The 22,499-nt window shown below is 38.6% G+C and overlaps 1 protein-coding gene across 1 annotated transcript in view; it reads left to right on the top strand.

Annotated features, from left to right (window-relative positions):
* The window catches only part of LOC137603774 (protocadherin-15-like), a 206,006-nt gene that overhangs the window by 134,891 nt on the left and 48,616 nt on the right, over positions 1-22,499 (top strand). Inside the window, exons 20-25 of the mRNA XM_068327526.1 lie at positions 1,679-1,807; positions 8,196-8,501; positions 9,547-9,777; positions 12,162-12,278; positions 15,563-15,703; positions 17,148-17,260. Coding sequence (XP_068183627.1) covers positions 1,679-1,807; positions 8,196-8,501; positions 9,547-9,777; positions 12,162-12,278; positions 15,563-15,703; positions 17,148-17,260 — 1,037 coding nt within the window. The remainder of the gene's footprint in view (positions 1-1,678; positions 1,808-8,195; positions 8,502-9,546; positions 9,778-12,161; positions 12,279-15,562; positions 15,704-17,147; positions 17,261-22,499) is intronic.

The raw sequence follows: 22,499 nt of genomic DNA, 5'->3' as shown, positions 1-22,499 counted from the left end.
AGCCAGCTACCCAAGGGCTGATATGAGAAACATCCCCAACACAGCAAAATAAGAAGAAGTATAGAAAGGTTCTGAGGTGTTGCTGATGCGTCAGCTATGCATAACTATTTTGTTGCATAGTTCCAATACATTTGGATATATATCCAAGCATATAGTGGCTGTGCTTGTGGATTTTTGTATTTCAGAAGACTGAACAGCTGACCTTGACAGAGGTTTGCACTTTATGTTTGGCCTTCTGGTATAGTTATTTCTTTAGCATTGGACATGACGTGTTTGCCAGGCTTGCAGATTCAAGTGTGACACACAAGTTGTAGAATAACGTCAAAGTTTTTTATTAATATTAAGAGGGAAAATATTGATGAGGCAGGTGGCAAACAAACTTCTTGAGTGTGAGGAATGAGGGCAGGGCCCGAGAAAAAGAGTTGTCTTAAGTTTTCTCGCAAAATTCCAAAAACATCTAGAGTGTACAATCCTGAAGACCACTGTTGAGGTGTAATGAAGGGTGATGTTTTGGTGAGGGCTGGGCAGAGATCAGAGCCCGAGCTGTGACACAGACACACCCACAGTTGGACAGGAAAAAAACAAGTAGGACAGAGGAGGGATGGGGAAGAAGGAACCAGCAGGGAAGAATGGATCTGCAGCTGTGGCTGTAACAGATTGAGTTAAAATATGAATAACCCAATGTCAGTAAACACAACCAACTAAATACACCTGCAGTGGTCCAACACACACACACACAAACACATCAAAGGATTTAGAACATTGTGTAAAATTTACATAAAAACAATATGCATTGATTTGCAATTTTTTTGAGTCAACATTTAATATGCTGCAAAGACATTGAATTGTGTTTGAAAATAATTTAATTTTGAAATTGATTCCAGCAACAACTTTCAGAAAAGTTGGGGCAGGGTTATATTTACCCATGTGTTTGGGAACTGGGAGACAAATTATTTAAATTCTGAAAGAAAATGTTGTTGTTTTTTTCATCTTTTATACCCTAGATGTACGGAGCAAGTTCCGGATCGTTATTAATGTGAATGACAATGTTTACCTGACAGCTTAAAAGCATTCCAGTAGTCTGATATCATTTGGATGTTTAAAAATGTTTTCATTTCCATTTATTTATTTATTTTACAACCCTCCAACAAGAAATTATGCATGTCTTTACAGGGTTTGCTGTAGCATTGAAGTCATTTGCCTTGTGTAAATTTAACTACAGTTTATCACCTCTACTTCCCAATGTCCTGGGGAAAACTGTTTTGCTCGGTGGTAATACCTCGTATTGGTTCAGTTAAATACTAAAATAAATCCCTTCAATTAGCCTGATGCTTAATGACATTTTCACTGTAGTTTTTGTCTTTCATTTGTCCTGATCAGCCATTTTCTGTCAGCTTAACATTTGGACGTTTAATAAGAGGACAGATGTTAATATCTGCTGGTAACAGCATCCCAGCATTCTTTTTGTCAGAATTATTTCACAAAAGTAATATAGTATTTTTTTAGTTAGTAAGATTAATCGGACTTATTTAAGAGCTGTATCCATGTTATACTGTATAACTGTCTTTTCTGTGGTTTATGCTGATAATGAATTTTGCATTTGAATTATAAATACTACTTATCAGGAAATGATGAAAGAAGTGATCATTATTGTTCTTGTTTGTGTTATTTTCTTCAGACATCCACTACCACTGTGAATATCATTGTGACTGACGTCAATGATAATGACCCAGAGTTTGACTTCACCATGTCCACTAATTTCACCGTCAGAGAAGAACAGGCCAATTTATTTGTCGGACAAGTCAGGGTAAGCTTGACATTTTTTTGCCATTTAACCAGAAGGTCTTTGGTATGGAGGAACAGACCACTGAGCAGTCAGATTTTCTAATTCTTGAACATAGCTTGTGCTGATGACTACCATGCATATTTAAAATAAGGCTGATGATGCATTACAGATCAGAGGTCTAGTTGTCCCACAAATTCAGCCGCCATTTGCCAGTAGCTCTCATTGTAATTACAAAGTCACAAAATCACTCTCTATCTTTTTTGTTAAGTGTCTCATTCATTCGCAATATTATGAAATTAAATAATAATGTAATACAGCAATACACTTAGTTTGACAGGGATTTGTGTAGAAAATCTGGGTACAAAAGGTTTAGCCAGAAAATTAATCTGGTATGGTTTAATGACACTTGTAGTTTATTGAGTTACCTTTCAGGATATATAGTTTTAACATTAGAGATCCCTTTATATTTTTCAGGGGGTACTAAAATACCCAACCAGGAAATTTTGTGAGTTTATGAATTGTGAAATAAGACAAAAGGGCAAATGAAGGAAGTTGGTGGTTGTGTGAGGTTAAGTCTCATTCTGTATCGTCACAAATGCAGCCGATCGCTAGATCATGGCTTAACCCACCTCACTCTCTCTCTCACTCTCACTCTCTCTCTCTCTCTCTCTCTCGCTCTCTCTCGATAGCTAGATTGTGGCTTAACCCACCTCTCTCTCTCTCTCTCTCTCTCTCTCTCTCTCTCTCTCTCTCTCTCTCTCTCTCTCTCTCTCTCTCTCTCTCTCTCTCTCTCTCTCTCTCTCTCTCTCTCTCTCTCTGTGCACTGCCTCAAAGGGATTTCTCAGCTGGCACCTTGCCAAATTGAGCTGAGTTTTGCTTTTCTGACTGAGAGAAAAGCTCAACACAATCCTGCTCTCCATGCACATGTACATAGAGAGGCTAGAGCTAAGCCTGCTACAGCTGATCAAGAAGTCATGAGTTTTATTTTTTCCATGCATAACTTTATCATAAAGAAAATTGTACAATCCATATAACACATTCTTGACACTAATTAATTTGATTATTATCTAATATATAGATTAAATGATCATACCATGAAATGCATGGTATGATCATGCATTTTCATCACATTACAATGTTTTGCTGTCTTGCTTTGACTGATTTATTTTCTGTATTCATGCTAAATCCGACAAGACAGTAAGATTCCTCATCTTGGCTTGGCAGACAACAGCCAGATTACTATGTTCTTTCACCCAAAGACTCATGTGAGTCACTGTGTCTCTGTGTCAGTTATAAAAGAACAAACCACAGATCTCATGAGTACAACTACTACTGCATCTGATATGCTTAAAAATAAACCCAATAAATTGCTCAGATTATGTTTGTCACTCAAATAAGCTTGTATTCTACACAAAGATGAACACTGATAAATTATTCTCAACTTTTGCAACTCAATTTGAATCTTCTCCTTTCGGCGTTTCCCTTCAGCGGTTGCCACAGCGAATCAGTTACCTCAATCTAACCCTGTCTTCTGCATCCTCTTCTCTCACACCAACTACCTTCATGTCCTCTTTCACTACATCCATAAACCTCCTCTTTGGTCTTCCTCTAGGCCTCCTGCCTGGCAGTTCAAAACTCAGCATCCGTCTACCAATATATTCTCTATCTATCCTCTGTAAATGTCCAAACCATCTCAGTCTGGCCTCTCTGACTTTATCTCCAAAATCAACATGTGCTGTCCCTCTGATGTACTCATTCCTGATCCTATCCATCTTGGTAACTCCCAAAGAGAACCTCAGCATCTTCATCTCTGCTACCTTCAGCTCTGTCTTGTCTGTATACACTCCTGTACCTCCTCATTCCACCGCAAAGTCTCCTTATTACTTTCCTTCCAGATGACACACCAAGTACTCTCCTACCTGTCTACCTAATCACATTAGCTGTAGTTGTCCAGTCATCCGGAAACACATTCTGACCACCCAGATTCTGTCTTAACCCCTTCCTAAAAGTCATGCAACACTATTCCTTTTTCAGTTTCCATCATTTCGTCCTCTGCTCGGCCTTTTCCTTCTTCATCTTCCTCACCACCACAGTCATCCTACACACCACCATCCTATACTGTTTGGCTACACTCTTGCCCACCACTACTTTGCAGTCACTGATCTCCTTCAGATTACACCGTCTACACAAGATGTAGTCTACCGGTGTGCTCCTACCTCCACTTGTATAGGTCACCCTATGTTCCTGCCTCTTTCTGGAAGAAAGTATTCACTATAGCCATTTCCATCCTTTTTACAAAGTCAACCACCATCTGTCTTTCTGTCTTCCTCTCCTTGATGCCAAACCTGCCTATCACCTCCTCATCACCTCTGTTTCCTGCACCAACATGTCCATTGAAGTCTGCATCAGTGACAACTCTCTCACTTCTAGGTATGCTCTGCATCACTTCATCAAAGTCCAACCAGAATTTCATCTTCTCCTCCAGCTCACATCCTACCTGTGGAGCATACTCACTAACAACATTACACATCACACCTTCAATTTCTAGCTTCAGACTCATTATTCTATCTGACACTCTTTTTACCTCCACAACATTCCTAACGAACTCTTCCTTCAAGATTACTCCTACTTCATTTCTCTTTCTATACCATGATAGAACAACTTGAACCCTGATCCTAAACTTCTAGCCTTGCTACCTTTCCACCTGGTCTCCTGGACACACAGTATGTCTACCTTCCTCCTCTGCATCATGCAAACCAACTCTCTACCTTTTCCTGTCATAGTTCCAACATTCAACGTCCCTACTCTCAGTCCTATACTCTTGATGTTCCTCTTCATTCTCTTTCTACGAACACACTTTCCTCCTCTCCTTCGACCAACAGTAGTCCAATTTCCACTGGCGCCCTGTAGGTGAACAGCACCGATTACAGTCGTTGTTAACCCGGGCCTCGACCGATCCGGTATGAAAGTCATAGATTTGATTCACAGGTTTGATTTGGCAAAAGTTTTACGTCGGATGCCCTTCCTGACACAATCCTTTGTATTTATCTGGGATTGGGACCGGCACAATAAGACACTGGCTTGTGCCCTCTTGCGGCTACATGGCAACTCAATTTGAATCTATCTGTGAAATAATTGTCTGTCTTTGTGTGTGGCTCCACGGCGCACTGGCGTCATGCCTGGAGTGTCCCCTGCCTCAGGCCCCATGCCAGCTGGGATAGGCTCCAGCTCCGCGTGACCCGTTGCGGCGGATACAGCGGCAGAAAAAGGATGTGAAATAATTCTGTCTGAAATCTATATATATTTCATTCCTTCGGTTTAATTTTCTTTTTATTGTTATTATAAATGTTTTGGTTTTTTTCCATTTGTTAAATACTTTGAATTGCCCTCATCAAGAAGTACAATACAAAAGGATTATGTGTTTTATATTTATTAAAACATGAACTGAAATTTTAAATACTTAAAATTAAATACAGAAGGCGTATACAGGTTGGACCCTACCATGTGTGCTTTTTGAAAAATATTTTTAATTGTAGAGAGGCATGCATGTATGTCCGATACTCATCATGAAGGGGGAACAGAAAGCAAAAATGTCAAGCCTGAACATTGTCGCTTAGCTTTCACTGCTGGAAAAAGTCTTTGCATTTCATAATTTTTGCTGATATTCGACTAAAATTTGTATTAACTACCAGCTGTGTAGCCTGAATAACATTCTGTGAATGCTATCAATAGCTTTGTGCACAAGTGTGTTGCAAGTTAGTCTTCTTGAGCAAATGGTGCTCCTGTCACAACAGTCGCCTAAAGCTCCCTGTCACATGATGCACTAAGTAAAAGTGAAGTGACAGATGCAGGAAGGGATGAGATAAAGACTGCTGCTTGAATTAATCTACTATTTACGTTTACTCAATTATGTCACATCCAAAAGCGATGTGTTACTGTAAAATCAGTTAATCTGTTCCTGTAGTGCTGTAGATTTACCTGCAGAGAGGGAGTAACAACGCAGCCATCCTCCAGGCTTTAGGCTATTGTTAACGTAAGAGATTACTGCAGCACAAATACATAATGCTATTAAGTAGCTTACCATAGGCCCTAAAGCATCTTGGATTATCGTTATAGTAATTGGAACTGAATCCCACCTGTTCTTATTTTACACACACAGACTGGAGGCAGTTCACTTGGTTATCATAATCAACAATATTGCCAATTGAGCTAATAAAATATTTTTTTCTGTAACTGACAAATCCTTCCCCATACAAGGCCATTCTGTTTCCTCATAGCAGGGATCTACATTGAGTACAGATGACCAGAGGATAAGTCATTTGTGTCAGACATCTTCGTGTTTTTGCCAAGAAGATTCCTTGTTAAAATGAGTTTGATCCTCTTTTCCGAAGACAGTCGCAAACATTGCTGCACTTCATTGTACCGTTTTAGCACAAGCAGTAAGTCACACTATTGGCTTTCGAAGGGTGCTTCAAAATAGTGAGCAAGGGTGAAACAACACATTGTTGCACCTGTACTGTAAATGGGCAGTTCAGTTTGAAGATTTAGATTTAATCCAGAACAAAAAGAATAAAACACTGCATGCAAGCAATACTTAATCCGGCTGCACAAATGTCTTATTGTTTCTGAAACCTGTCACATATGCAGGATTTTCTAACTCTCCCAAATTTCATGAAATACAACTCACAGTAAAAACTTAATCATGATTACCATCACTGAATTAATTCTGATTGAAAGACTTAAAGCTTCACACATGTGCACTAACAGAATGAAGTAATCATTTTGAAGAAATCTGAAGGCAATTCAGTCATCTGTTTGTAACATGACGTCACACTTGCCAATGTCTACTACAGGTGCTGTGGAAAATGTAGACTGGTAGGACCCAAACACTGTTCTCTAATACATAAAGAGCTTGGAGGCTAAAGCAACATGCAAATTTGTTATTTGATTTTATTTGCGGTGAATTGGATTAACTCAACTGGATGGCAAGACGCAGGGAGAATGTTTGTTATGTAATCACTGTAGACATGTTGTGATCCATATGCATATATTGACATGATGTTCTTTCATCTGTTTCGCGAAGGCTTAAAAAGCGGTCCAAATTTTAGCCTTGGCTTTGAATATCTTTCAGGCATGTAAAACGAATTAGGGTCAGATTATACCGACTGCATGTGTGTCTGCGTATTCTTTGGCTGTTCTGCGTATGGTCTTTTTTCCCCTCTTCCTGCTGCCTTGTCCATTCTTGCACTGAGGTTCAGAACATATTGCCCACCAGATGGATAAAATATGGCTTGGTCTTCCTCTGTTGTATTTCTTCTCTCCATCCTCTTACTGTCTCTCTCTATTTTAGAATAAGAAAATGACCAATGCAAATGAAACTGTTATATAAACACACATGAACACCTAGGGAAAAACAATGACCTGTTATTTCTGTATGGGAAATTATTTGTCTAAAGCGGTTCACTTATTCTACTCCTGCCTGCTTTACAGTTACTTCTGTCACATTTGTACACATTTGTAATTTAAATATTTGAATATTTAAATTATTTCTTTCATTTTTTTAAATTATTTTTTCCAAAAATGCAGAATAATAAACTGGACTATACTATAGATAGACTATACTATCTATCTGTCTGTCTGTCTGTCTATCTATCCATCTATTTATCTCTCTATCTCTGTCTCTCTCTATCTCTCTTTGTCTGTCTGTCTGTCTGTGTCCAGTTGATTGACATCCACCTGTCTATTCATCCTTCCGTCCATTAATTTACAGCATATACACCAATTAGCCATAACAAGTGACAAATTGTGTTGAGAATATCCAAAACGGCTGCTCTTGTGAGGTGTTCCTGGTCTGCAATGGTCTGTAATTGATCATAAATGAAACAGAAAGGAAATAATGGAGAAGATGTGAACCAGCAACCACATCACGGGGCACCAAGGCTCATTGATGGCCTGTGTAGATGTGTAGCCAGCGAGAGAAGAGGGAAAGAGAGAGAGAAAGGATTTATTGTTGACTTTTAATTGCTTCATTTTAGCCAGCCCTCATTTTTTCCCAGCAGACAAACTACCTCTGTCCACTGACAATGGCCATTGTAACATTAGTTTGCTTCCATCTTTCATCTATTCAGGCCATATATCATGCTGTCTTGGTTCAAAGTGGCACAAAACATGACCAACACAAGTGCAGACATGCTGCTTCAGTGAATTAATGGCATTATATCTCACTAATTTATTTTGGCAGCTTGGCAGCATTCAATGGTGAATCTGTGAAAACTGCATCTACAAAAATCTTAACTGTCAGATGTCATCTCTCTCAAACTGAAGTCAAATTAAATACGAACATTAGAAACAACAACAATGTAGGAGTTTATTTACATACTCACAATGAAATCCCTTTATATCTCCCCAGGCCACAGATCCAGACGCTGGAGTTAATGGCCAAATACGCTACCGGATTGTAAATCATCCTGACTTGTTTATGATCAGCTTGAATGGCAGCATCTTCACAAGAATACCTCTTGATCGGGAACTTAGAAGTCAATATGACCTGGTGGTGGAGGCCTCAGATGGGGCAGTAGATCCAAGAAGGACCACCATTACACTCTCAATCCACGTTACTGATATTGATGACAACAGCCCCGTCTTCTCCCAGCAGACCTATGTGGTGAATGTACCAGAAAACAGTCCTGTAGGAACTGTGATCCTGAAACTAAGAGTAAGTATGTGCCTTTGTTCACATGTTTCACATCTTTTATCCCTGTATAATTCCTTTTTATGATGCAGCATTGGTGCTGAAACTGGTTGGCGTACCAGGCTTGTAGCATCTTCTAACATCAAGTGTGGGGAATTCACTGTTTAAAATGTCAAAATGCTTCCAGGGGGGAAACATGGACACAAACAGAACCATACACAGACTTCTTTACACTATAAAAAAGAAACCTGTCATAACAGCTCTTTGAGCATTGTTGTTCCAAGGGATGATTTTTCATTTCATAACCAGCCTTTTATAGATACTGCTCTTCACTGATCTTGACAGATACCAATATAATACGTCACAAATTATGAAATACGTGTTATCTGGATGAAAACTGTCTGGATTTTGAATGTTGTCTAATGTTGCACTTATTTGCTATGAAGCGAAGTATAGAGACTATGCAGTATGGGCAAGTAATTGGTGGCAAATTGTGAGCCCTATCACCTAGAGAAGGATGAAGCAGGAGAGGAGTTTGAGATGTGAAGTAATGGGGGTTTAGGGTGAGGAGTGTGAGACAGACACTGTCACTGTGACACCATTAATCTCCCAGACAACATCACCTCAACTCTAAACGGATGGCAGCGGCTGGGAAGGCAAGGGAAGAAGTGAGATAACAAGAAAGAATGAGAAGAGCTGTGTGGCTGGAATTATCTTTGTTATATGTGAATATAGTTAATATTTTTTTTATATCTCAATAGATTGTCTTTTGTTTCTACATCCACTGAAGCAATTGCATATTGTTTCGAGAATTGAACTTCCCTTAGTGGACTAATTTGATCGGTATGCATCAATGATTGATTCAAATAACCCCTGCAGCATCGAGATGGAGGCTTAAAATAGAGATAGTAATATTCATATTCATGACAAGTAGCTGTGTATGTATAATTTCAAGATTATAAAAGGCTCTTCCTCTTTTGCCTTATATCACTCCACTGGACTGTATGGACTGTAATGGACTGTACTGTAATTGTTTTTCCATTCAATTCCCTCCTCTTCTCTCTCACAGGCATCAGACTCAGACCTTTTCTCCAATGTCACATATCGTATCAAGACTGAATCAGCAAGACAACTGTTTTCTCTGAATGCCATCACCGGAGAGGTGGCCGTGCAGCAGACCCTGGACTTTGAGAAACTGGCAGCAGTGGGAATGGGGGCCTTATATACTTTTCAGGTAGAAGCTGTGGACCAAGGATCGGTCATGCCCCCAGGACAGGCTACTGTTACGGTCCGCATCACGGTAAGAGCTCCCAGACTGTGCATTGCAATCCCTCAAGTCTTTTCTCCATCCATTTCTGATTATTGTCCTTCAGGAGCTGCAGTAGTGGCAGGAAATATGTGGTGAGTCATTACCAGAGTTTATAGCTTCCCTCACTCCAAAGGGGGAGTGCATTTCTTTACTAAGTCACATTGCAACCCTGAAACCTGCTCATTCTCATTGCATCACCAAGGCTAAGACAGTCTGAGGGACAGGTGTCTTCACTTCACTTTCTCATTGGCTTAATGTCAGCAACTATGCTTTTCTTGTATTTGTTTGTATATCTTTACGGAGATTTAAGGCTCAGAGTACCTGCAGACATTTTTGCAGAAAACAGAGACTTTCAGCAAAACTGGAAGGTTTGAACAATTCGTTTACAAGACAGTATTTTCCAAATTCTTGTAAACACAGATTTTTAAAAAAATTGTTGGCAGCAATGTAAGATGCCTGCCATGGCAATGGTGAGCACCACAGTCTTTCAAAATCAACACCATACGAAAAGGCAGCAGAAAATCTGCAAATGGAGCAATGTTTAAAAACACAACAGTCTACAGCCCAAAAACCATCCAGTCTGACACTGCTTTGTGTTGTTCTTTACATAGTTGTATAATTATCTATGTGATTTTGGAAACAAACAGCACAACAAAATTCTACTATTTTTAGGTCATCCAGTTGTGTCAACAGCCAATAGTTGTTGATGATAAGATCCTTTACGTTATGGAATTTCCAGCATCCAAATCTGTCCAGTAACATGCATCTGCATGGATGTAAAGTCAGTCCAACCATAGTGACTGTCTTAAGGTCTTCAGTTCTCATCTTTATGTTTAATGGGAGGCAAAGTTTAATTAATTGTAGGAGCCTCGCCATGCGCTCGCACCTGTGGAGTGAGTTCAATAAGGACGCTCTTTGAAGCTTCTTTGTGCCATCCCTCAGGAGTGATGCTTGCTCGAATAAGTTGACGTACAGCCAATGATATCAAACCAATGTCTGTTTGTTTGAAATGGCAAACATGAATTCGAATGACTCCTGCAGGCTTCTTGGGGACTAGAGATGGAGCTGATTCCACCTTCTTCTTCACATAACACCTCCACAGGGGTATTTGAAGTTGCTTGTGTTTTATTTTTCTTTATATTGTTCTGTTGGCGTCTGTTTCATCGGATGCCTTGCAGTGATGGATTGAGTGCCTTGCATTGTCTTGTTCTGAATGATTCTTACAGACTTTTTGTTTTATTCTCGTGCTTCTGAGATGCAAGACACTGTATGTGTTTTTGTCTCTGAGAAGATGTGCAGTGGTGGACAGATGATAATTTGTGTTTTGGTGCACATGTTACACATGCACTGCAAAAATCTGTTTGTTTTGTTCTTGTTTTTTTGGGAGGGGGTTTTGTTGAAAGAAAGATAGGTGGCCTTTTGATTTCCTGTTTTGCCTACTGGAAAGTACCAAGTGTGATGATGCTGACCTCTATCAGTGAGGTCACAGAACACAAAGATCAGGCTCTAGAAATTACACAATAGGTTTCTGGGTTTTTTTTGAGTCATGTACGAATTCTCACAAAGCAAAGTAGTAATTGAAAGAAGAAGTTCGAAGGTCATTTAAAATAGATCCGGTGTTTTTGGGGGCACAGTACCACTGAAGCCCATCAAAAAAGAGACAAGATTGGATACAGTTTTACCTAGTGCTGATATTTTAATCTTGCAGTTTTGAGGACTAGCAGTTGGATTATTATTTATTTTTCATGTACCCAATTCTTATGGCAGCACTATAACACTTATTCTGTCATTAAGAATGAATTTTCAATGAAAATTGAAATGCTTATAGTCAAAAACCAACTCCCCTTGAAATCCCTTGTAAAATTGATGCTGCATTATCGTGAATGTTATTTCCATCATGTCTTATGGCAATGAAAAGTTACCTGCCTTCTCATCTCCAGCTTCTGGGGAATGTGGAATTTTTATGAGTGAATTGAAAAAGAAAGGAAAAGGAAAATCCATTTATTTACAAATATTCTGTTGTATTTAGTCAGAAAGGTTTTCATCCGTGCAATATAATCTTTTAATGTAAGCAGTCAGACAAAATACTTTGTATCATCAAGTTTTTTAGCTAATTGTTTATTTCAAAGCACTGCAATAAAGCGTGATGGATTGAGTTTCCTGTCTTATTTTACTGAGTGAGTCTCTGATGTAAGACATCAACTGGGACTGTGAGAAAATTTGCTGAAATATTAGCTAAAATCAATCAAAGCATTATCATGCAGACAGCATCAGCGGATGCCGTCGCACAAGTATATTGAAGCCAATGCCACTTAAAATATCCACAAAATATGACTGATACAACTATATTAACTTTCATTCTTTTTGTTTTCTAGGACATGAACGACTTCTCCCCAGTGTTTAGCCAAGAACTTTATAAGGGAATGGTGGCACCCAATGCAGAAAAAGGAACCAGGATCACAACTGTTTTTGCTGAGGACCAGGATCCTCCAGTGAGTATTAAAAAATATATCCATCAAAATTTAGATTCAAAACATGCACTGTGTGTGTCTTGGGTGATTAAAATTCAGAGCACATGAAACATGTTGACCATGTCTTTAATAATGAAGGTGTAGGAGATAAAAGCCTGGGGTAGTGATTTTCTACTTCTCACTGTTGCACTGAGAACATGATGATTTTTAAAGTCTTTTCCAGAATCAGATGCTCTCATTAGGTGCTGCTCATATTTATTGAGAGAGATTCTTGTTTAGCCTCTTCTCTTGTGTGAGTCATCTGCCAGGTTCCTCACAGTCCTTTACCTCATCTCTATCTGAGCTGGTTCTCCTGGGATTTGAGCTATGAGCTTTTTTTTCTGTTGGAGTGGGACAAAATTAAACAATGCAGAAGAAAAATCGTGACAACCTGTGAAGACTACAGTTGATATGAGAGGAGCCTGCAGAGATAATGGAAAATGTTGTTTTATTGTTGGTTGGATTAAGAGATTTTTTTTGGACGTCATTGTGTTTGTCAGTAGCACAACATGTACTCTATATTTACAAAGGCCCTGAGGATGTTTGGTTCTATGTCATTTTACTGGAAGTGCCATCCACCTTAATATTTCATTGCACTCGGTGAGTCAGCAGGATTCTTCAGTGTTCCTCACATTCTCTTTGGACAAACTCTCTTCATTGAGTTTGTTTTCTTCTTTTTTTTAATGGGGACTTACTAAATCTTTTAAATCATAAGTGTTTTTTGGTTAATTACAAATTTCCTTTGTGAAAAAAATAAAGAATATGATCTTCCTGTGACTTAAGTGTTTGTAGCTTGCAACTCTGAAAAATGCTATATGACTGGAGCTGATGCTTGTTAGTAGTGCCACCGTGCTGAAAAGGTGGCACTACCGGGTCTGGGTGAGCGACATCCTGCAGCACAGGAGCTCTGAGGGACATGGATACTTGTCAGTCCCAGCTGTGGGTCATAAAATATCTCTGGGGCAATTGTAATGCGTCTTTAAATTCTACTTCCCTCAGTAGGAGTAAATTCCTCCTTGCTGTCTTTTCTCCACTGCCCCTTCTTCACTCCATTGTCTATGCATCACTAAAACGTGAACTGGATTTTACACCGAACCATTCTTATAAAGAAATCTTGAACAGCTGGAAATAGTAAAAGCATACAGTACAACTGGAAATATAGAGAAATACATCATTATTTTATTGTGAGCACAGTGCCAAAGTATGAGGCATGCGAATGACTCTACAAAGCCATTTGACAGACAGTTGGATTACATTTCCTAACAGGAACTGACTAACCCAGTCTCATATTGACCTGGATTTGGGAGCTGAAGGCATTTTATTGACAGGATGCCTGTCACAGACACCTCTGAGTGAACAGAGCTTAGGCTAGTGCTTGCTAAAAATGCATGCAAACGTTCTCTTTCTCTTTTACTCAGGCTCGTAAAAACCTGCACACACAAAGAGAGGAAGGGACATTAACCGCGTCATAGTCTCGATGTTACTAACATGAACCATGCATATGTTGGTTATAACGTTGGAGACTCTTCCTACTCCTATTCTTATTTTGGCCTGCACGTCTTGGAAATAAGGCATGATGATATGATAAGAACTAATATGTATCCAACTTGGGAGAAGTGACACTAATGGCTTAAAAAAGTGACTGTATTTTTGGCAGTGCCAGTCAACCTCATGAAATTGTTAATATTGCCCAGAATGAGAAAGAAGACAAGTAAGGAGACAAATCATCTAGCAAGAAGTTTTTATTCAATTCAAGAGTTAGTCCAATATTTGTGACAGGAAAGGGGAAGGCCTACTCCTCTATGGTGTTGTTCACAGTTCATAGCAGAGAACTATGAAGTTAGACATTAATCATTCCAAAACGCTACCAGATTAAGTTTTTATGTGTTGACTATGCTGTTTGCTCTCACATTTTAAACCTTGCTGTTGTGTGTAATTTACGAGCTTGTTCTTAAATTCATGAACTGACTATTTAAATTACATCAGACCTTTATCAAAGAAATGAAGCAAAAAGAAAGATGCGTATAAATTCCAACCAGAAACTTTGGATGCTGAATATTAAACAACTGGTCATCTGTTTAAGGTTTGACGACATTTCATCTCTCACCAAGAGGCTTCTTCAGTGCTGACGTGTGGGGGGTACGGATACTTAAACTCTTCTGAGTTCACCGACACATACATCGTCATTACAGTCATACAAAGTTGAAACCATTGTTGTGATTCTAAACAGTTGTTATCACCAATGGTTTGCTCTCGTATTGGGACATTATGTGACTCACTAGCATAATTGTCAGTTTCACTAGATTCAAAGTGTGAATGGTGAATAAATTCACTGAGATTGTTTTTATTTTTGTGTGTCTGTAGAAGTATTTGTATTTGAAGTGGTGTTTAGGCAGAGGTCAATCAAGAACCATATGTGATCCAACGTAAAGTTTGTTGTTTTATGAAAAAATTATTGGTCATTGTTTTACTCTAAATGACTTTTGTGTTTCCATAATATTACACAAAGTTACAGTAACTGTTGTTGTAGAGACACCATGGTATTAGATTTTTCTCTGGGAGGTGTTCTTTATTAATGTTCCTGTCCTGACATCTTTTCCATTTTTTTCCATTTTTAAACAAGTTAAAAAGCTTTCAAAAATGAGGCCCTCTTTCTGAGATTCCCCTCAGTGAATTCATTTAAACATGTTTGTAACCACTTTTAGACACATTTATGTGAGTTAGCCTCCCAAGGGAAGCAGTGCTGGCACAAGTTTACCCTGCTGTAGCCCCAGGTTTTACCGTGTCCCAGGGGACAAAATCACTTCGAGCAAGGGAGCACAGCTTTCAAAAAGCTTATTAAAAGCCAGGCTGAATTTGAGATCCAAAGGGACGCAACAGGAATAAGATAAGCTTAAGAGATGATTAGTAATCAGGAACCGTGGTTTATCTTAATCAATGGGTCATGTGAAGTCCAGACTCTGTCGAATGAGAGTGTTACCCTGGAGACAAGAGGGGTGAGTGTAATGAAGATTTTTTTCTCCATTTTAAATAAAAGGGAAACAGCTTAAATCAATAAACGACAGTGGATTTATATTTTAATGTCTGATAAGGAGGAGACATTAGGGCACAGAGAGATTGCACATACTTAAATCAGTATTCAGATTAACATTGGCTGAATATATTGTACATTAATTGTTGTCACTATTCATCCTCGTTGTTCTATTTCAAGGCGTGGACTGTTTTTGTGTTCTTGTGGTTCATGTCCTTTGTTTTCCTTCCTCCAGGGCACCCCAGCCAGTTTTGTCCGCTACAGAGTTGACCAAGACAGATCACCATATAGTGGAAGCATCTTTGATGTGGAGGAAGACACTGGCATAGTCATCACTAAAGTCAATCTCAATGAAGAGCCCAGTGTCATATTTAAGGTGAGTGGTGGTGATTAACAGGATAATAGATGAGCTGCTGCTGATTGACACATCACCTTCCCAGAATACTGAGGCCCCGTCCACATGATGATAGATTTTTTTAAAAACAGAACTTTTTAAAAACGCATTGAAAACGATTTGCGTCCACATGACAGCAATATTAAAATAATCTCCGTCCACACGTAAACGCATCAGTGCGTTTTCGAAGACAGCTATAAGCGTGCCAAACCATGTGGTGGCAGTATTGAGTCAAATTTTATCCAATAAGAATCCTCCGTGTTTTGTTGTCACAACACATGGGCCCATAAATATAATGTCACAGAGGTTTTCGTCGCAGGCAAGACGTCAGCGTTTTTAAAAAGTCGCGGATACACCGTCCACACGACAACGCAGACCCAGCGTTTTTAAATAAATCCACCTCGGCCAGCGTTTTTTAAAAAGTTGCGTTTTTGTTCCGGATATCTGCGTTGTCGTGTGGATGGAAGGCGTAAACGCAACAAGAAAGTTGCGTTTTTAAAATATCCATTACCGTGTGGACGGGGCCTAAGTGTTCAGCCAGGCACACTCTGAGTCAAAGAGCTTTTACAGGAACTGAGTTACCCCACCCCACACCACCCCCCATACACACACACACACACACACACACACACATACACACACACAAAAACACACATAAATATATACACAACGATTCCTAAACATGCATGAAAATTAAACTACATAATTATTTTTGGACATTTGCAGCCATCCGGCCTCACATGGGCAAAGATGAAAGATCTGATGTGGATCAGTTAATGTAAACACGACTTCAGTGCTTTGCTTGCTTAATAAAGACCTAATTTTCTTGGTAAATGTTAATTTTATTTTATTTTTTTAATTAAAGGCTAGACTCAGAGTGTGTGCTTCTGTGCTCAGCAACATTAGTTTCAATATTTGACATGTAGATTTGTTTTACACTGCAGAGATACTATCTGCTCCTTTCTGATGCTGGCTGACTGCTCCGCTTCACGTGTTTTAATGTCATTTAATGTGCAGTGAAGAACAGCAGTTTCTGGATGGGCAAGTTGCGTTTTTAAAAACATTTTTAGTACATTATTGCTGTCTTTCTTGAAATGTCTCCTTAATCATGTCTTTGTGCCTTTGACCAGCGTTAAGGCATTTTCTCATTGATTAAACACATTCTCACTCAGGTACTGACATAAATCCTTTTCTTAAAGGGACTTGAAGGGACCTTGCATTGAAACACATGTACAGCTCTATGTACTGTCAATGGATGTCGATCAATGCATTCATATTCTCTCTCTAGGGGCATTACAGCATACTTTCTCTTCACTGTTCACAGTGTAATGCCAAGAGTATGGTATTGATCAATGTTTTGATCAATAATAAACAAAGTATAATACTTAAATGCTTGATAGCTTGTGTGTGTTTTCATCCACTGTAGCTGTTTGTAATAGCCTTCGATGATGGAGAGCCGGTGAAGTCTAACAGTACTTTGGTGGAGATCACTGTCCTTCAGCCATCACGCATCCCGATCTTCACCCAGGAGGAGTACAGGTGTGTCTCCTTGAGGCTGCTGTGATGTTATATTGATGTGTGTAAACACTCGCACGCACACACACACACACACACACACACACACACACACACACACATACACACGCACACACACACGTGCACACTCATATTTGTTTGGCAAAGTTTTATATCCCTGCACATGCTAGGGATTAAACCTGGGGCAGCATACATGCGAAGCATGTGCTCTATCACTGAACTACTTCCCAAACTTGTGATCATGTCTTTAAATGACTGGTTAATACTTAACTCTATTATGAAGCCCACATTCCACTGAGAAAGTCCATAAACAACCACAAAGTAATTTTTCTCCTAGCATTTTTTTTTGTATCATCTAATAGTCCAGGTTTTGATTTTGCATCTCAGTAGTTTTAATTTTTTCTTGTCTGTTCAAGGCTGATAATTGAGATTTGAGTGCAACATGCGTTTTGGCTTCAGGATAGATGCAGCAGGACATCGTCACTACTGTAAAAAAGACTTGTTTCTTTCCTAAGCAATTTTATGTCTGAATTCATGGTATTTGATGACCTTGGAAAGAGAATCGGCAACCAACAATGACCCTTCAGAACCACTTTTTCCACTTTGTGCAAACAGCAGCCACAAATCCCAAATAGCATACTTTAAAGTCTGAAGGCTAGCCTTCTCTCTATTCTTGTGTCTTGGAGCTTAAAGTTCATTTTAAGGGGATTTATTTATTGCCTTATGCCAATCAAATTAAAGAGTGCTGGTTACCTATCGTCTGTGCTAGAAATTTTATGCATCTTTATGCACAAGGCAGGGAGTACTTGTCACGCTAAACCTTGTGTTTGAGACTTTTTTGAGCATAGGTAGGGCTTTCTCCTATATTTTCTGAAAGTCTGGCAGATGTGTGTATGTGCTCACATTCCCCCTATGGCTCAGCTTTATTCAGTGATTGATACACACAACAGCATAACTGTCCATTGATTAATGCTTTGAGTGCTTTGTCTAAGGGGAACACATTGAAGGTCAGGGCCATAGGCACAGACGTCTATAGGGTGTCAAGACGCTGAACATACCCAGTGGTGGTCTCACTGTAAATTGTGATCCATGACACCATTAGCCAAGTGTTCAAGTCACTCCTGCTGGACAAGGCGCTCTGCAGCAGAGTCCAAACTGCTGGTCTGCAATGAACTGCCTCCTTGTCTTGTCTCTCTCTGAGGAACCGTCTGAGCTCAAATCACTCACTGAATGTCCACGGAAGATCTCTTCTGTCTCTGTGAAGGCAGTTAGTTATAGCAGCAATCAGGTATGCTATGCCTGCAGCTCCAAAGCACACAATTAAAACAACTCTGCAGGGCTTTTGCTGACTTAATGATTTCTGCTCCTGCTTTATGGTTGGTCCCTTCCATCTGTCAGAGGGAAGTGTAGGTTCACCCACATTGTTGGCTAAAATAAATGACTAATACAACAGGTGCTACTGTAGCAGCATGTTGCCAGCTTCATTTCAGGAGGTTTGAGCCCAATGTATTCTGTTGTGTCTGTTGAAATCCCAACATTATGATTACGCGTTTTGTATATTGCTATTTTGAATTTTCATCAAATAAGTTTGTCGGCATTAATAACAATATAACTGAATAATTGTTTTGTGATACACCTTTGACACCATACTGCAAGCATCTATGCTGTCATTTACCAATAACTGTCAAGGAACATATGTTGATTAATGTGAAAATTAAACATTGCAGCTTGTATGGCCTGAACGGACAGTATTTATCTTACTTTCAATACTGACCAGGAATTTGTCAAAAATAGAGCTTCTACTTGTCTGTAGCTTTTGATCATTACTCGACAATATTTTTTCTTTGCATGAGTCACAGAAGTCTGCCTGGCCTCTGTTCATCCTGTTCGTGATTTGTTGCTACCTTGGGAGAAATTAGCGCTTTTTTAAATATGGTTATTCCTGTTACAGTGCCAATTAATGCTAAAAAAATTACCTAATGCAGTGTTAATTATTTTTGTAATAATTTAATAGGTTCTAAATAGGCTTTTAGATCATATTAAAATATGAATTGATTACAGCAAATGTGCATGCACAGATATTTTTCCTGAATTTAAAAAGGCATTTGTGGGGCGTTTTTTATCAAACCACTCCTAGAGGTTTAATGAAAAGAAATAGAATTAATATTTGTTTTATCCTGACCCTGTGCCTGGAACTGAGGCAGATTAAGCTTCTATGCAACATGGCCCCACTATGTAAATTAATGCACATAATCTGAGGCTGGGTCCATAGCCCAACCTGTTAAAACCCGTGATTTGATCAGTTTTCCAGACTGCCTATGTATTTCCCCCACAGTGCTTACCTTTCTGAATATACTGTAATCATGTAGTGTTGCTTTACTTCTTCTGTATTCTCTGTTTTCTCAAAATTTCTTAACCTTTTCTCCCCACTGTACAGCCAACATGGCTTCCCTGTTTCTACAGCAACGGGTTAGAATTCATAGTTGTTCAGTGGTCATTTTATTAAGTAGTATTGGTGCACATTAACCTCTTTTAGCTCAGGTGGTGTGTCTTTTTGTACTTTATCTGTGTGCATACATATCCTTCGTTACATATTTTTATGTTCATAGAATAAGTACATTATAAGAGACAGTTACCTCTATATAATATGTATTTTAAACCTATTTTTCTTTTTCTTTTTTGAGGTTCTCAGAGGCCATTTTATTATCTGGTACATTATTTATTCCCTGTACAGCAGGTCTCTGTAGCAGGGTTGTTGCGCAGATGTTGTGCCATACGTCTCACATTAACATGCAGTCTGGCATTCCTGAGAAGAACACTGTATACTAATACTGAGTGATGCTTTTCGTCACACTATTAGCATAATAAATAGTGTCAAAATGAGTATTGCTGCAACTTGCTGACAATACTTTCATTTGCTACTTCACTGGTTACACAATTAGTAACAATATTTTAAATTTAGTATGGAGGCATTTTGTTTTTTGCTACATGTACTTGTACACATAAAAAAATATCTTAGTTTCAGCATACATTCTACAAAGTGACTTATTCAATTTTTCTTAACAATGAGGCTTTTTTCCCCTTTTTTCTCTTTCACTTTTTTATGTTCCTATTTACATTTCATTTCAAATGTTCCCTTTCTTCATTAAACATTGCTGCTGTGGTCATTCATTCATTCATTCATTCATTCATTCATTCATTCTTCTTCTGATTAAGGTGAAGCTGTTGCTCTATTCTTCTTCCTGACCCCTACATATTACATAGGTAATAGAGCCGGAAGCAGAGGTGTACCAAATTTTTAAAAACGTGACTTTTTTCCGTAAGAAGAGTTTAAGTGAATGTATTTGTTACAGCACATATTTTGTAGCTGCAAATTTTTCCTGTGGATGTTTGAGGACAGTGTTGATTTGATGCTCTCATTGGTCTGAATCACAAATGATTTACAATATCTGAAATCGAAATATGTCCTGGACCCAGCCACACTAGACATCACAACAATTATTTACTAACAACCCCCCCCCCAGAATAACAGGAAATAAAACAGCAAAAATAATTCCAAAAAAGAACTACTGATTACGATTAATGAACAGGGCGAGAACAACTCAACCCTGCTCCCTTCTTTTAATGTACCAGAGAACTGGAGAAAAATATTTTTATGGAACATAGCTTACTTATTGAATGTCCCTGTGCAACAGTTGTTTTGTCAGACATGTTTATAAGTTATAGAGATGCTCACAGCTCACTCTGATACATCATTTCCTTATCATTTCCTTGCATAGCTGTAAAAAACAAAACAAAACACAACGTTCCATGTCCATCTAACTATATGTCTACTGATAATCCTCTTTCCTGCTCTGCTTCCTCCTCTAATTCACTGGCGGCAAGGTGTGGCAAGCTTTTGTACCTCTGAAGGACATGATTGATTTTCAGTCGCAGGTTTGAATCTGCTGCCCTGAGCCTTGAACCTCTAAACACCATGAGCGCACTGACCTTTCACTTGTCTCTGCTAAGTAAGCAAGCATCACTTAACTGTCTAACAGAAGACTGAGTCACAGTCATTGCACACATCCCAAATATCAGTTAAAGGTCGATGTGAAAGCCAGAGAACAACAGCAGTACAATCTACTAAACTAACTTTCCAAATAATTATCAGTATTCATAACAAACCACCAGTATGTGTGGAATATCCAAAACCCATTAAAACTTATCAAAATTATTGCAAAGTATTGAATGATTAGGTTATTTGGATTTAATTTCCAGCTAGAATGGTCAGCAGTAATAATATCCTTTTTTAATTACTGAGAATGATGGTGTAACAGAAAGTACTGCATGAGGTGATCTGCAAGCTTCTGTATGAATGTAGGAGCTCCTCTCACATTTACCATGTATGCTGTCGTCGGTTTTTGTGACATTTAAGATACTTAAAAATAAGGATATGGGGCAGTTTATTGTGTTAATTGACACAACTCTACTGTGAACTGAGATTCAAAACAAAAACAGTTGGTATAAATAAAAAAGACACCAAGTCTAAAGTGAATATTTAGATGTAATATATCTATTTATGGCTAGACAATGAAGGGAACAAAGGGAACAAGAGAACACACTAAAGGAATAAGTTTGTGCATAATTTAACTCACAATATTGCGTTGCTTCTTAATGATTTAAAAATGTATTTATTCATTTAACACACATTAACTTCAGTTTGAAGTTCTTGTCTGCTTGTAAATGACTGAATAATTACCAAGTCAATGCCAAATGAAGCGGTTATGGACGGCATCACTCAACCAATGTACCTAATATTTGTTCATTTCACATCGGAGCAACACCACATGTTAGTTCTGTCTTTCAGACTTTTGAATGGTGTTTTTGTCTGTATCCAAATTCTAATTATTTCTGGGAAATTATTCAGATTTGTTAATTAGTCATGTGGAACTGTGTGGAGAGAAAAACCAAACAAACAAGCACCTTGATGGCATAAATACTTACTAGTTTAGAATGTTGGAATCTGTGTTTGTTTGTTTTTTTCTGCTGAAGGAAAAAGTGTCTTAGAAAGACATGGACTGTGAATTTTCAACAGAGGCTTCTGTAGTTAATAAAAATTAATCAATTCTATAAAGAAAGGATCATTCAAATAGAAGCAAGAATTTGGCAGTAAAACATGGAGGATGACATTGGTAGCTGTATGGCATTACGCCTTATCATATTGCATGTCTCATTGCTGGACCAGTTTGGACAGCGTTTA

This window comes from Antennarius striatus, chromosome 11 (genome assembly GCF_040054535.1).
Source record: "Antennarius striatus isolate MH-2024 chromosome 11, ASM4005453v1, whole genome shotgun sequence".
Classification (NCBI taxonomy): domain Eukaryota; kingdom Metazoa; phylum Chordata; class Actinopteri; order Lophiiformes; family Antennariidae; genus Antennarius; species Antennarius striatus.
This window is presented reverse-complemented; position numbering and strand designations above follow the sequence as displayed.